Source organism: Bombus vosnesenskii, unplaced genomic scaffold, assembly GCF_011952255.1.
Source record: "Bombus vosnesenskii isolate JDL3184/JDL3185 unplaced genomic scaffold, Bvos_JDL3184-5_v1.1 scf7180000013264, whole genome shotgun sequence".
Taxonomy (NCBI): Eukaryota; Metazoa; Arthropoda; class Insecta; order Hymenoptera; family Apidae; genus Bombus; species Bombus vosnesenskii.
Window position 1 is genome coordinate 4,286,015 of NW_022882924.1, and position 12,153 is coordinate 4,298,167.

General features: G+C 29.2%; 4 protein-coding genes across 5 annotated transcripts; 2 read left to right on the forward strand and 2 right to left on the reverse strand.

The window, feature by feature from the left end:
- Positions 1–171: 171 nt before the first annotated feature.
- LOC117237850 (carnitine O-palmitoyltransferase 2, mitochondrial) lies at positions 172–2,985 on the forward strand. Its single transcript, XM_033502231.1, has 7 exons — positions 172–419; positions 504–544; positions 653–1,211; positions 1,292–1,825; positions 1,897–2,386; positions 2,464–2,656; positions 2,766–2,985. Exons 1-7 carry the CDS (start codon positions 375–377, stop codon positions 2,896–2,898), a joined length of 1,995 nt encoding a protein of 664 aa, XP_033358122.1. The 5' UTR covers positions 172–374; the 3' UTR covers positions 2,899–2,985.
- Positions 2,986–3,599: 614 nt separating this feature from the next.
- LOC117238019 (V-type proton ATPase 21 kDa proteolipid subunit-like) lies at positions 3,600–4,925 on the reverse strand. Its single transcript, XM_033502532.1, has 5 exons — positions 4,656–4,925; positions 4,406–4,454; positions 4,205–4,288; positions 3,720–4,113; positions 3,600–3,655 (listed from the first exon to the last, which is right to left on the reverse strand). Exons 1-5 carry the CDS (start codon positions 4,714–4,716, stop codon positions 3,623–3,625), a joined length of 621 nt encoding a protein of 206 aa, XP_033358423.1. The 5' UTR covers positions 4,717–4,925; the 3' UTR covers positions 3,600–3,622.
- Positions 4,926–5,098: 173 nt separating this feature from the next.
- On the forward strand, positions 5,099–8,238 carry LOC117237944 (SET and MYND domain-containing protein 4-like). 2 transcript variants are annotated; one of them, XM_033502408.1, is made up of 5 exons: positions 5,099–5,190; positions 5,308–5,410; positions 5,761–6,613; positions 6,748–7,390; positions 7,492–8,238. In XM_033502408.1, the coding sequence occupies exons 2-5, from the start codon at positions 5,394–5,396 to the stop codon at positions 7,998–8,000; spliced, it is 2,022 nt and encodes a 673-aa protein (XP_033358299.1). In that variant the 5' UTR covers positions 5,099–5,190; positions 5,308–5,393; the 3' UTR covers positions 8,001–8,238. The 2 variants fall into 2 exon arrangements, with proteins under 2 accessions (XP_033358299.1, XP_033358290.1); XM_033502399.1 differs by lacking the exon at positions 5,099–5,190 and having other exon boundaries at positions 5,261–5,410.
- An 82-nt stretch (positions 8,239–8,320) lies between these two features.
- LOC117237938 (dynamin-1-like protein) lies at positions 8,321–11,948 on the reverse strand. Its single transcript, XM_033502387.1, has 7 exons — positions 11,566–11,948; positions 10,854–11,418; positions 10,492–10,739; positions 9,676–10,392; positions 9,066–9,387; positions 8,774–8,985; positions 8,321–8,684 (listed from the first exon to the last, which is right to left on the reverse strand). Exons 1-7 carry the CDS (start codon positions 11,665–11,667, stop codon positions 8,628–8,630), a joined length of 2,223 nt encoding a protein of 740 aa, XP_033358278.1. The 5' UTR covers positions 11,668–11,948; the 3' UTR covers positions 8,321–8,627.
- Positions 11,949–12,153: the final 205 nt, after the last annotated feature.

Below are 12,153 nucleotides of genomic sequence, written 5' to 3' on the forward strand. Positions count from 1 at the left end.
TACATAGTACAGATATATATTAAATCATATACATATATAAGTCTTATACATATTTATATGTTTAATTAAAAAAGAAAAAAGACAATGTATTTGTAATACTATGAATAATGGATATATATTATATATGTATATGCTATACACACTTTCTTCTACATTGTTCTACATGACAATAAAATTAATACTAACGATTATTTTAAGAATGATTTATGAGTGTCATTTATTTAAATTAGTATTGACGTAAAAAAGATATTACTCAATATATTTTGTCTATTACAATTTTACTTGTCATAATTTATAGATCCATTTTTATAAAGTTTGATATATATATATATAGTGTGTGCCAGTATAAATAAAAACTACAGAATAAGTACAATATGCTGCCTTTTGTATTCAAACGTAATTATTTTAAAAAGGAACTGGTAAGAAATTCGCCAACTTTGTTTATTTAAAATATAATTTATGTACAACGATTTTATGATTACAATAAAATATTTATATTTTAGATTAAGCAGGGTAAAGTAGAATTATTTTTACAAATTCCAAGGTAAATAACACTTGAATATTCAATATATTACTAATAAGTAAAACATTATACTCTTACCATAAAAAAGAAAAGGAGAGAAATATATATATACATATATTTTTTCTACAGAAGTATATCTGTAAAAGGAGATGAAGCATATCAATATATTGAAAAAAGTAAGACTCCAACAATGCATTTTCAACCATCTCTACCACGTTTACCTATTCCAAAATTAGAGGATACATGTAGAAGGTATCTAAATGCACAAAAACCATTGTTATCTAAGGAACAATTAGAAAAAACTGAAATTTATGTTAATGAATTTTTGACTAAAGATGGTATTGGATTGCATAAAGAATTAATTGAAAAAGATACTAAAAATCGTGATACTAGCTATATTAGTGAACCTTGGTTTGATATGTATCTTCGAGATCGTAGACCTTTACCTATCAACTATAATCCTTTCTTAGTCCTTAATCCAGCATCAAATCCAGAACATAATATACAATTAGTAAAAGCCACAAATCTTATTGTATCATCATTACGATTTATGAAGTCTTTAAAAGAGAATGTTTTACGACCTGAAGTATTTTATTTAAAGCCTAAAACAAATGAGAATAATGTTTACCATACTATTACAAGACTTCTACCTCCTCAATTCAGTTGGTATGGAGCTTATTTATTTAAGGTAAAAATCACAAGTTCTACATGAATTATAAATACTATGAAATAATCCTTTTTTATCCCAAATAAAAAAATTTTTTTCAGGCCTTTCCATTAGATATGTCACAATATCACAACTTATTTAATACAACAAGATTACCAAAGCCAGAAAAAGATCAAATTTATGAGAATGCAACTGGCAAAAACATAATTGTCATGAGAAAAGGGCACTTTTACTCTTTTAATGTAATAGATGAAAATGGCTATATTCGTAAACCAAAGGAAATAGCCAGTTGTTTAGAATCTATTTTAGGAGCTACCATATCCATCAATGAAAAGCCTATTGGAATACTTACAACATCAGAACGTGACTTGTGGGCCAACACAAGAGCATATTTGTCACAGATTGGTAACCAAGAAATTTTACAAAAAATAGATTCTGCTATATTTACAATGATATTAGATGACATGCATGTTGGAACTGACTATAATGAGTTAATTAGGACATATCTCCATGCGGATGGAACAAATAGGTGGTTTGATAAATCATTTTCTTTAATTGTTACAAACGATGGATATGCTGGAATAAATTTTGAACATTCATGGGGAGATGGTGTAGCTGTCTTAAGATTTTTGAAGGTAATTGTGTAGAAATGAATTAATAAGTTTTTAATGTTCAATTTCATTTCTTTTTCTTTTCTCATTTTAAGGATATAGGTAATGACATAACAAAACAACCAAAATTCTGTGCTGATGATATTAAATATCTTCAAAAAGGAGCAGTAGAAGTCGAGAAACTCAACTTTGTCATAGATGACAAAGTACAAAATATTGTGAATAGACAAAAGGAAAAATTTGGAGAATGGATAGGAGAATTAAGTGTTGATCATATGATATTTAATGAATTTGGTAAAAATGAGTGTAAAACATTTGGTGTAAGTCCTGATGCAATTATGCAGTTAGCTTTCCAGCTAGCTTTATATTATCAAAGAAACTGTGTAGTACCAACGTATGAATCTTGTAGTACAGCAGCGTTTAAACATGGTCGAACAGAAACTTTGAGATCATGCACAATCGAAACGAAAAAAGCATGTGAAGCTATAGCTCAAAAGAATAATAATTTATCCAAATCTGAATTGAAAAATTTAATAATTAATTGCAGTAACGTTCATAATAAACTCTCCAAGGAAGCTGTTATGGGTAATTATAAAACATTAAATTTCATATCAATAAACATTGAAATGATACTGAAAGTTTATTCACATATTTCCTTATAGGGCAAGGATTTGATAGACATTTATTTGCGTTAAAAAAAATTTGGGAGCATTCAAATACTCCGAAACCACCTATTTTTTCGGATCCGGCGTATGATAATATAAATCATAATATTTTATCTACATCAACTCTTTCAGATCCAGCTATATGTGCTGGTGGTTTTGGACCAGTAGTAAACAATGGATATGGAATTGGGTAAGATATACTTCTTCTTTATTACTTTTACAAGCATCATATTTGCAATTTAATAACATATATGGAATGTTTGAATATTTTGTTTGAAACACATTATTCTAATGCCTAGATACATGATTCAAGATGAAAGATTGGGAGCTATTGTGACAAGTTATAAAAGGAATAATAACGCAAACGAATATGTAAAATGCTTGGAGAAGGCATTTAAAAACATTCATTCTATAATGACTTGTGGGAAATGATAGTATTACATATGTGCAATTATCCAATTATTATTGTATTAAGGATGAAAAAAATTTTTAATATTGTTGGTTATATATATATATATATATATTATATATTATATATCTTGAATTTTTATACAATGTATTAGTTAAGAATTTTTGTACTATTATAAAACAAAGAAGTATATTTTTTGTATTATCTAATAAAGATAAGACAGCTCATAAATAATATTATACATAGTATATTTTACACATATACTAATGAATGTAACATAGTATCATATTTATTTAATGTAATATTTCGATTAAAAAAGATATATACAGTAGACACATTTGAAAGAGAGAGCGCTATAACGCACTCAGAACACCAATCAAAAGACTGCATTACAGCAATAAACTTTACACTAGCAGAAATAGTTATTTATACACATGGTTGATACACAAAAGTCTATATATCTAAGTTATTAATTTGTAACAGCTATTCAAATTGAAATCTCCCTGGAACCTCTTGTAACAACAAATACCAACCTTGTATAAAGGTTTTTTATACTAATTTAAACAAACAAATTATGCTTTTTAACATCTTTTCCAGTATTTATTTTCTTTTCAATAAACACTATTTCTTTTAATAGTTTCTTTTGTATTAATCTTCTTTTTAATCGTCACTAAATATGGAATGAAATGTTGTGATTCTAAAAAATACTTCATGGTTTTTTTCGTAGCATTTCTATTTATTTTAAACTTATACCTTATCTCCCATTTTTACTTTAGACGTCTATAAATGTAAAAAAATGTATTAATATTTTTAAACATAGCAATATTTTTAATGAGTAACTTACCATATAAATTCCAACAATTAATCCAAAGAGTCCAATAGCAGAGCCAAAGATTTCTACAATTAGAATCTTAACAAAAAGAGCAGAATTTGCTGCATCAGAAAGAGCTGCACCAGAACCCACAATGCCAACGGCTATACCACAAAAGAGATTAACAAGACCAACAGCTAGGCCAGCTCCAAATATTAAATAGCCGGCTAACCAATTTTGATTACGAACTTCTTCCTTTTGAATAGGATAACTAAATTCGTCTAACATTCCAGATAACACAATGGCAGTGATTAATCCATAAATAGCAACAGCTTCGCAAAATATTACAGAAATTAAATTTTTCGTTTTGATTCTTGGAGCTTTTACACCACCTCCAATAATTGAAACTCCTGTTGTATGAATGCCTCTGAAACAATGAATTCATATTATTGTCCAATATATATATATATATATATAAGAGGGTGTGTTATATATATTTATAAAAGAATAAAACTTACAATGCAGCACCAACTACAGACAGAGCAACTGCAAGACCAATACCAAGAGTTGCCCACATGTGTGGTGATGTATTTTCTAAAAACCTAATAATGTTGTCTCATAAAAATATCCTTCTATACATACATATATACATATTTATAACTTTTTGTATTTTGGAACTTTGAATAAAAACTATATTTAACTTAAATGTGCTTACTTACCAGGCGACGCTAACACGCTCTCCTTTTCCAGTAAATACATGATACAATACTGCAATAAAGCATTATTTACGATATTTAAGATATTTAAGACATACTAAATTTTACAAAGGTAAAATGTCTATAATCAGTTTCTTGTTAATAAAATTTGCAACAAATTTGCTTCACTTTGAATAACTAGTTTTTGTAATATTTTATTTTATTTGAGAAATTGATATATTTAATAATTTAATAGATAAAAGTCAATTAATACCTAATACTAGAGTAGTTGCAGAAGCAGTGCCTGCAAAAGTAGTGCCCAAGATGTATCTCATTGTGTTACTTTTAATTTCTGTTTTACGTGTTTTCCTTAAGAGAAATACGAAAACGCTAACAAATGAATAATTTCAACTTTAAAATATATGTTAACAACGTAGTGTTTTCGAAATATTTAAAATAAGAACATTTCATGTACGAAGTAAGAGAACAGCGCTCACACCCGTTTTTATCATGTGACGTTTAGTATTCTTGATGGTTACCTACACTAGTGACATCAACTGTAAAAAAGTTGTATTAAAAATCAATGTTTAAATTTTAATTTCTAACAGAATTTGCAAATTGTTATATTTAGAATTACTTAAAATATTTCATAAGCATACACTTGTATTTTTTGTAGATCACTAGAAATATTGAAATATATGCATTATATTAATTTTTGTTTATTTTTACAAATTTGGTTATATCCATTTTATTGTTGAAATTTTATCAAATACTAAAAGCTGGTAATGCACGACAATAGTATTAATAGTGTTAGTACGTTTAATGTGTTATTTCTTAATAACAATCTTAAATTTAAAATGCAATGATAGGTATCATTTATACGTCTGAGCGTGGAATCTAAGATCTAATTTTAGAATTCCTTACAGCTCATTCGTCTTGTTATGTATCTACAATAAACGTGCAACTGCTAATTTGATGATAATTACATAATTTATCAATATTTTATAAAATCATGTCTTTTACCAAAGGGTAAGCAAACAATTTTTCTTATGATCTTTTATACATTTAGAAAAATATCTTTTGCATCTTATTTTCAAAACTGAACTATAGTTAAGTTTGTAAGCACATAAATTAATGACAAGGTTTAATTTATACGTTAAAATACCACGAGTAAAAAATAATACCACCGCAAATACATGTGTAAAAGTTAAAAAGTTATTACTCGAACTATTTCGGTCTTCCGTTAGTTACCATCTACTAACTTCCACTAGCACATTTAGAAATCTAAATTAGCTATGCACATGGCTATATGAATTATGCGTTAATTATTAAATTAATTTTATTATTGAATACGTATAAATGATTGAAATTTGTCATAGGTACATCAACTTCGGAGAATTTTTCAAAGTTGCTTATAATGCTGCAATTGTAGAACCATATGCAAATCGTTTCAAGGAATTTTCTGAAAAGGGAGATAGGGAGGGAATGATAAAGATTCTTATAGACATACCCTATATTGAAAACGTAAAAATAGTTGAATCATATAGGGGTAAGGATGATATTAAAGCAGCAGAACTTTACAGGAAAAGTCGCGGAATAATAGCTAAGGATGGAATTGTGCACGAAGAGACAGATAAAAGTAGTATCCTTACTGAAACACTGTTTAAGGCCAGTGTAAATAGTAGATTGTTCCTGGATGCGCTTCTAGATTGCGCACAAGATTGTTATAATTCAAAAGCTTTCGTAAAATGCTTGAAATATTGCGAATGCATGCTTGCACTTCCTGAAAACCTTCACGATAAAACTACTGAATATTTGAACGATTTCTCGGAATGTAGAAAAGCATGTATCCAATTAGAGCGTGAATGCTATAAAAATTTGAAAGTATCATCTTCTCAGGACAAAAGATTGCGTAAAAAATACAATAAAAGTCAAAGTGTTACCTTCGAGAATGCATTAATAGAAAAAAATGCATCAGTGATACCGATCGTTGATGGGAAGCAACATACCATTCTTAAAAGTTGTTCGGATGCTGTTGAACTACAATTTGATGAGAAACGAGGTCGTCATCTCATAGCTACCAGAAACATCAAAGCAGGATCTGTTCTTATTGTCGAAACACCATTTGCATTCAGTACAAATAAAGAAGCGCTCGATAGAAATTGTTTGCACTGTCATATTACTCTTAAATCGAGCGAAAGTGTTAAAATTCCTTGCCATTTTTGTCAAACAGTTAGTAATATAAATAATCTTGATTCGTTTTTACCGTGTTTCATGTTCATGTTTGTCTTCTCGTATTTTATTATTCTATTAACATGATGTTAATATATTATTTTAAAAATATGAATAAGTCTGTACTTCTACAGGTATCTTTCTGTTCGGAAAAATGTCGCAGAGAAGCGTGGCAAATGTATCATCAATACGAATGTTTTATATTTGATGCTTTCTATGGAAATGATTTTGAATCAATGCAACACACGTCGCATTTGTTGCTAGCGTATAGAATGATAATTTCAGCGTTTTTGTCTTTAAGTACTGAACAAATTAACAACAATACGGAAAAAAGCAAAATTCCTTTTATGAATGACAATTTCCTCCGAGATTATGTTACAATAAAAAATAAGGAATATAAAGATTTAGGCATAAATAAAGCTTATTGTACTTACGATTACCATACTATATTAAATTTAGAAACTCAGTGTACGAAGATAGAATCTAGTATAAATCTTGCTCGTGCTATTGAAGCTATATTTTTAGCGAAGTGCTTTACTTTTGTCTTGAGTAAAATGGACGTTATTTGCTTAAAAGAATCTTTTATCTACTTGGCAGTAGCAATGTTGCATAACTTGCAGGCTATTAATTGCAATGCTTATGAAATTGTAGAAAATATATATGATAAAAAAACGCATGTTTGGGAACCCAGAAATATAGGTGGAGCAATTTATCCTTCAATTAGTCTTATAAACCATAGTTGTTATCCGAACGTAGTTCGTCATTCTTATCCGTCAGGTAAAAAAAATGTGCTTTTAATTGCTTTTAATTAATGATTTCTTATGTTTTATATATTATAAATAATCTAATAATAATATATAATAAATAATCTTCGACAGGGACAGTTGTGCTAAGAACATTGCGTTTTATTGGTAAGGGTACTGAGATTCTTGATTGTTATGGGCCACACTGGCTTAGCGAGAAAAGGTTATCAAGGCTTGAATACTTATGGAAAAAGTATTGTTTCTTATGTACATGCGAAGCTTGTACACAAAATTGGCAATTTCCGCTACCCGAAACAATGAATTACAAATGCAAGATGTGTTCAGAAATTATCGGTACAATCACATTAGACGAAAAAAATACGCAAAACGTATCGAGTAAACAATGTTGTAAGTGCAATAAGAAAACCGATTTAAAAAAAATAAAGAATCAATTTCGAAAATCAGTTGAGAAAAGATTAGATGCCATTTCTAAAATGTATGAAGGTCATTATGAACAGGCCCTCCCTCAATTGCTTGAGCATATACAGTTTATTGAAAAGTGTTTTACCACACCAAACATGGAAGCTATCAAAACGCAACAATGTATTATTCAGTGTTACAATCAGTTTGGCTGTACTTCTTAATAACAATAAATCAGCAAAAAATATTAATATGTGTATATATATATATATGCATTATATGCACACATACATGAACACGCAATCGTACACATGACTTAGGATCTGTATCACAAGTATTAAAAAAAACAAGATTTTTTATATTGTATACCTTTTGCATAGATTACTATTCATTTTTCAATTTTTTCATGTGATGCAAAATGTTACAAAATATAATAAACTGCTCAGCATTCATAATCGTTTACATTTGCCCTTACATTTCGTAGTTATAGAATGATTGATGTTTTAATGTAAATTAGACATTTGCATAACTTTGGTAAGGCTTTCAAAACTGCGGTATGAGCACCATTGTTGTAAGTGGCAATATCTTGATCATTTAATATCGATATTTACTATAAATGCACATGTGACTGTATATTTTATTTCCTATATCTCTAAAATAAAACTAAAAGAAAATGTACATTAAAATCCTAAAAATTATTGTTGTAATTGTAAATACTACCTGAACGAAAAATACAAATTATATACAGTGTTTAGACGTACATGTGATCGTATCTGTCAATTTATCTATTAAACCATCAAATTGTCTATATTGTACTATAAATTAATCATGTGAATAATATATAAAATAAGTTACCACATGTGCGTTTCGCGGATTTCACTAATAATGTGACCAGCTTGTGTTAGTGCCTGTAACAAAGAAAGAGAAAAATGTACAAACAGATTAACAATTTAGATTTATATCAAGAACAAAATTATTATTATTTCTGTCTGCACACCTTTAGCATATCTGCTGCTTCTTTGCGTCTAACAGCAACATGTTCACTTTCATTTAAAAGAACATCTGCGTGATCTGATTTATATAAATGTGTTACGAGTTCGCTTTGTAAATTATCTTTTACATAGTTGACTAGGAAATGCATGACAGCTTTTGGTACACTATCTTGTATAGATTTTCGTACAATATAAAAGTATGATTTTATTAATCTTTCTGTAAAGAAAAGGTGTATATAAATAGAAACAATATAAAACATTATTTTCTAGAAAAGTGTACTACATTTCTATCCTTACCAATTACATCACAGTCTCGTTGTTCTCGCTCGCTCAGTTTACGAGATGTTTGTACTGGTACTTCCGGCAATAAATTTACTGGTTTCTGTTGTGGAGATGCTTTCTGCATCTCAATTACTAGGTTTGAATTTTGGTGAGGAGAAGTACTGTTCTCACGATTTCTTACTGGAGAACCATCAACCGAACTAGTCGAATCAGTTCTTCCTTGAGGCATAAGATTGTTTAACAACCAGTTACTTAATACCATTTGATGTCCTTGTTGATCCTTGTTCTGCTCAGGAAAAGATGCTACTTCATCTTGATTATTGATTGACTTTACATTCTGTTAGGAACGTTATATGCATTTAGTTACACAACACACAAAATACATTGATCAGAGAATATTAATGTTTTAATAACGAAATAAAATAAAATTATGTATTAATCACATCTTTATAAAAATACGTTTGAGAAATTATTAAATATTAAAAAAATATTTTTGAAAATATTATAACAATGAATGATGGTAAATACACTGATTATACATGTTTTATGACTATTAGATAAGTTTAATGATTACTACATTTGAAATATTCTAACACAATTGTGAATGTTATCAATAATTACTTACTGTTTCATTTGAAACTATTACTTGAGTATTTGTTGTGGTACTTGTAGTAGAAGGAACTTTCCTGTTATGTTTTACATGATCCACATTAGAATTTTTTAATAAAGATGACACAAGAGCTGCATCCTTATGAAAATCTGGATGCTTGGTATTAATATATGCTAATTCTATAGCAACTAAATTTTCAACCATTTGATTAGTAGGTGGAAGACGTCGACGTAGTAAATGCGTTACAACATCAACGATACGCTCGTGCAATTTTGGAAAGCGCAACATCTCTTGTTGTACTTCGGTACCACAATGTTGAATAATTCTTTGCATTTCTTCGTGTACAAGTTCTACACATCGTAATGAGGGTTCCTCGAGTCTTCGAATTTGTCGCTTAACTAATAATTCAAAAGAAACCTCTGGTACAAATAGCGCTGGTCGTGGACCAGTTGCATTTCGAATCGCCGTCAAAATATCCATTTTTGTAAGACCTGCCAGCGGGTGTATAGAATCTAGTGTTTTCCCAAATGTTTCGTGGAATATATAACAAATTCGAGCGCCACCGCATAATTCCGTTGTTTCTATGTTTCTAGCTGTTCCTTCAATTGTAGAACAGTAACTGCTTGCAAATTTAGTAATAATTTGAAGTAAAGTTTGACTTTTATCACTAACATCTTCACCGTATGAATTGAGAAGGGTTTGAAATTGTGAAACCATTACATTTACTCTTGTCTGTTTTTGAAAAATATAAGTTCTACCAGATTATGTTTACTTTTAATTTTTTCTAGCTATGTACTGTAAATTATTAGCAATCAAAATCCATATTATTACCTTTAATTCTGGGAGACAGTCCCGGATATGGTGCATGAGTAAGCGGTTTAATGTTTTAGCTAAATAAGGAGTTCCATTTCTATTTGCCAAAGTAGGATATTTACGTTGCAGAAATGCAGCTTCATCCTTTAATGCATCTTGGATACTTTTGTTATTCATTATATCCTGTTGAGAACGATTAACTACTCCAATTATTCCCAATTTTACAGGAATGACTCTACCACATAATATATCTATAGCATCAGTTCCTAGAATGATATATAGTATGATGATTTTACAAATTATTATAATAAATTAAAAATTCTAAGTAACAGCACATAAGTATTATAATAATAAAGATGTTAATAATAATAATAGGCTACCAGCATCCATCAGATCCAATTTAGTAACAACAGCTAATGTACGCCTTCCATCTGGATCTACATCTTTGCTAAGCTTTAGACTTTCACTTGTAGCCATATCAGTATTGGCAGTAACAACAGCCAATATAATAGAATTAGGATTACATATATATTTTAATACAAGTTGTCGTATTTGACCCTCAATATCCTCTGGTTGGTCTCCAACTGGTACCTTTGTGATACCAGGGAGATCTATGAGGGTCAAGTTAACAACTGATGTTGAATATATCTTCAAATTAATTGGTTCTGGACAAATTCCTTTGTTAGATCCAGCCATACGTTCTGTTTCAGATTCTATTTCCATACGGATTTCATTAAAATCTGTATAGACTTTATTTTTTGTGTGTAAAAATGTGCCCCATTCATCTAAGTTTAATGTTCCATTCTCTGCACTTCTGTGTTCACGCTCATCTTTAGGTGCATAAACAAGTTGCAATATTAAAGGACGCCTAGTAACTATACCAGTGCCTCGTGGTAAGAAAGACCGACCAACCAAACTTTCAATTACAGATGACTTTCCTGAACTCTAAACAGATAAAATGTTATATTTAATGAAGAATTTCGACATTATTTATAATTTAGAAAGTGTATGTTTTTACATTCAAAAAGAAAAAATATTCAAATTAAGGTTGTAGTTACCAATTATTTTTTTGCCATTTAAAAATTAACTGACCTGTGTTCCAAGTACAACAATTTGAGGCAACTGTATAGCGTCAGCGCCAACGGTATTAAATACATCTTGTAATTTATTTATTACAGGTATTAAAGCTTCCATTATAGTTATAGAATAATCGCAAGGTAAATCGATTGTTGCTTGACTGAAGACAGTTATGCGTTACGAGCCGGTGCAAAATGCTCTTTTACTATACGTAATTACATGCGTCAACAATAGTATTTAAAGTATTTTTAAGGGAAATACAATTATTTGCAAGTGTTAATGTTCACTATATTAATTTTTACTATGCAAATACTTTCGCCAAAATCACCACAACAATTCTACACCTCCTGTTTCCAACCACCCATTCTCTGCCTCAAATAGTCCACACGCGTACGCATCCTATGATATTTAACGCTACATATACAAACGTACTTTATGTATAAATCTTATACATAAAGAATCGTTTCTAAGTAATTTACAAATATACAAATAATTTTTGTAGAAAAATTGTTATCCTTTTATAATAACTGTACATATCTGAAAATCATTAAGTAAGAGTATAAACTTACTTTAAACCAGAAATATAATAAGTAAAAGAGACAT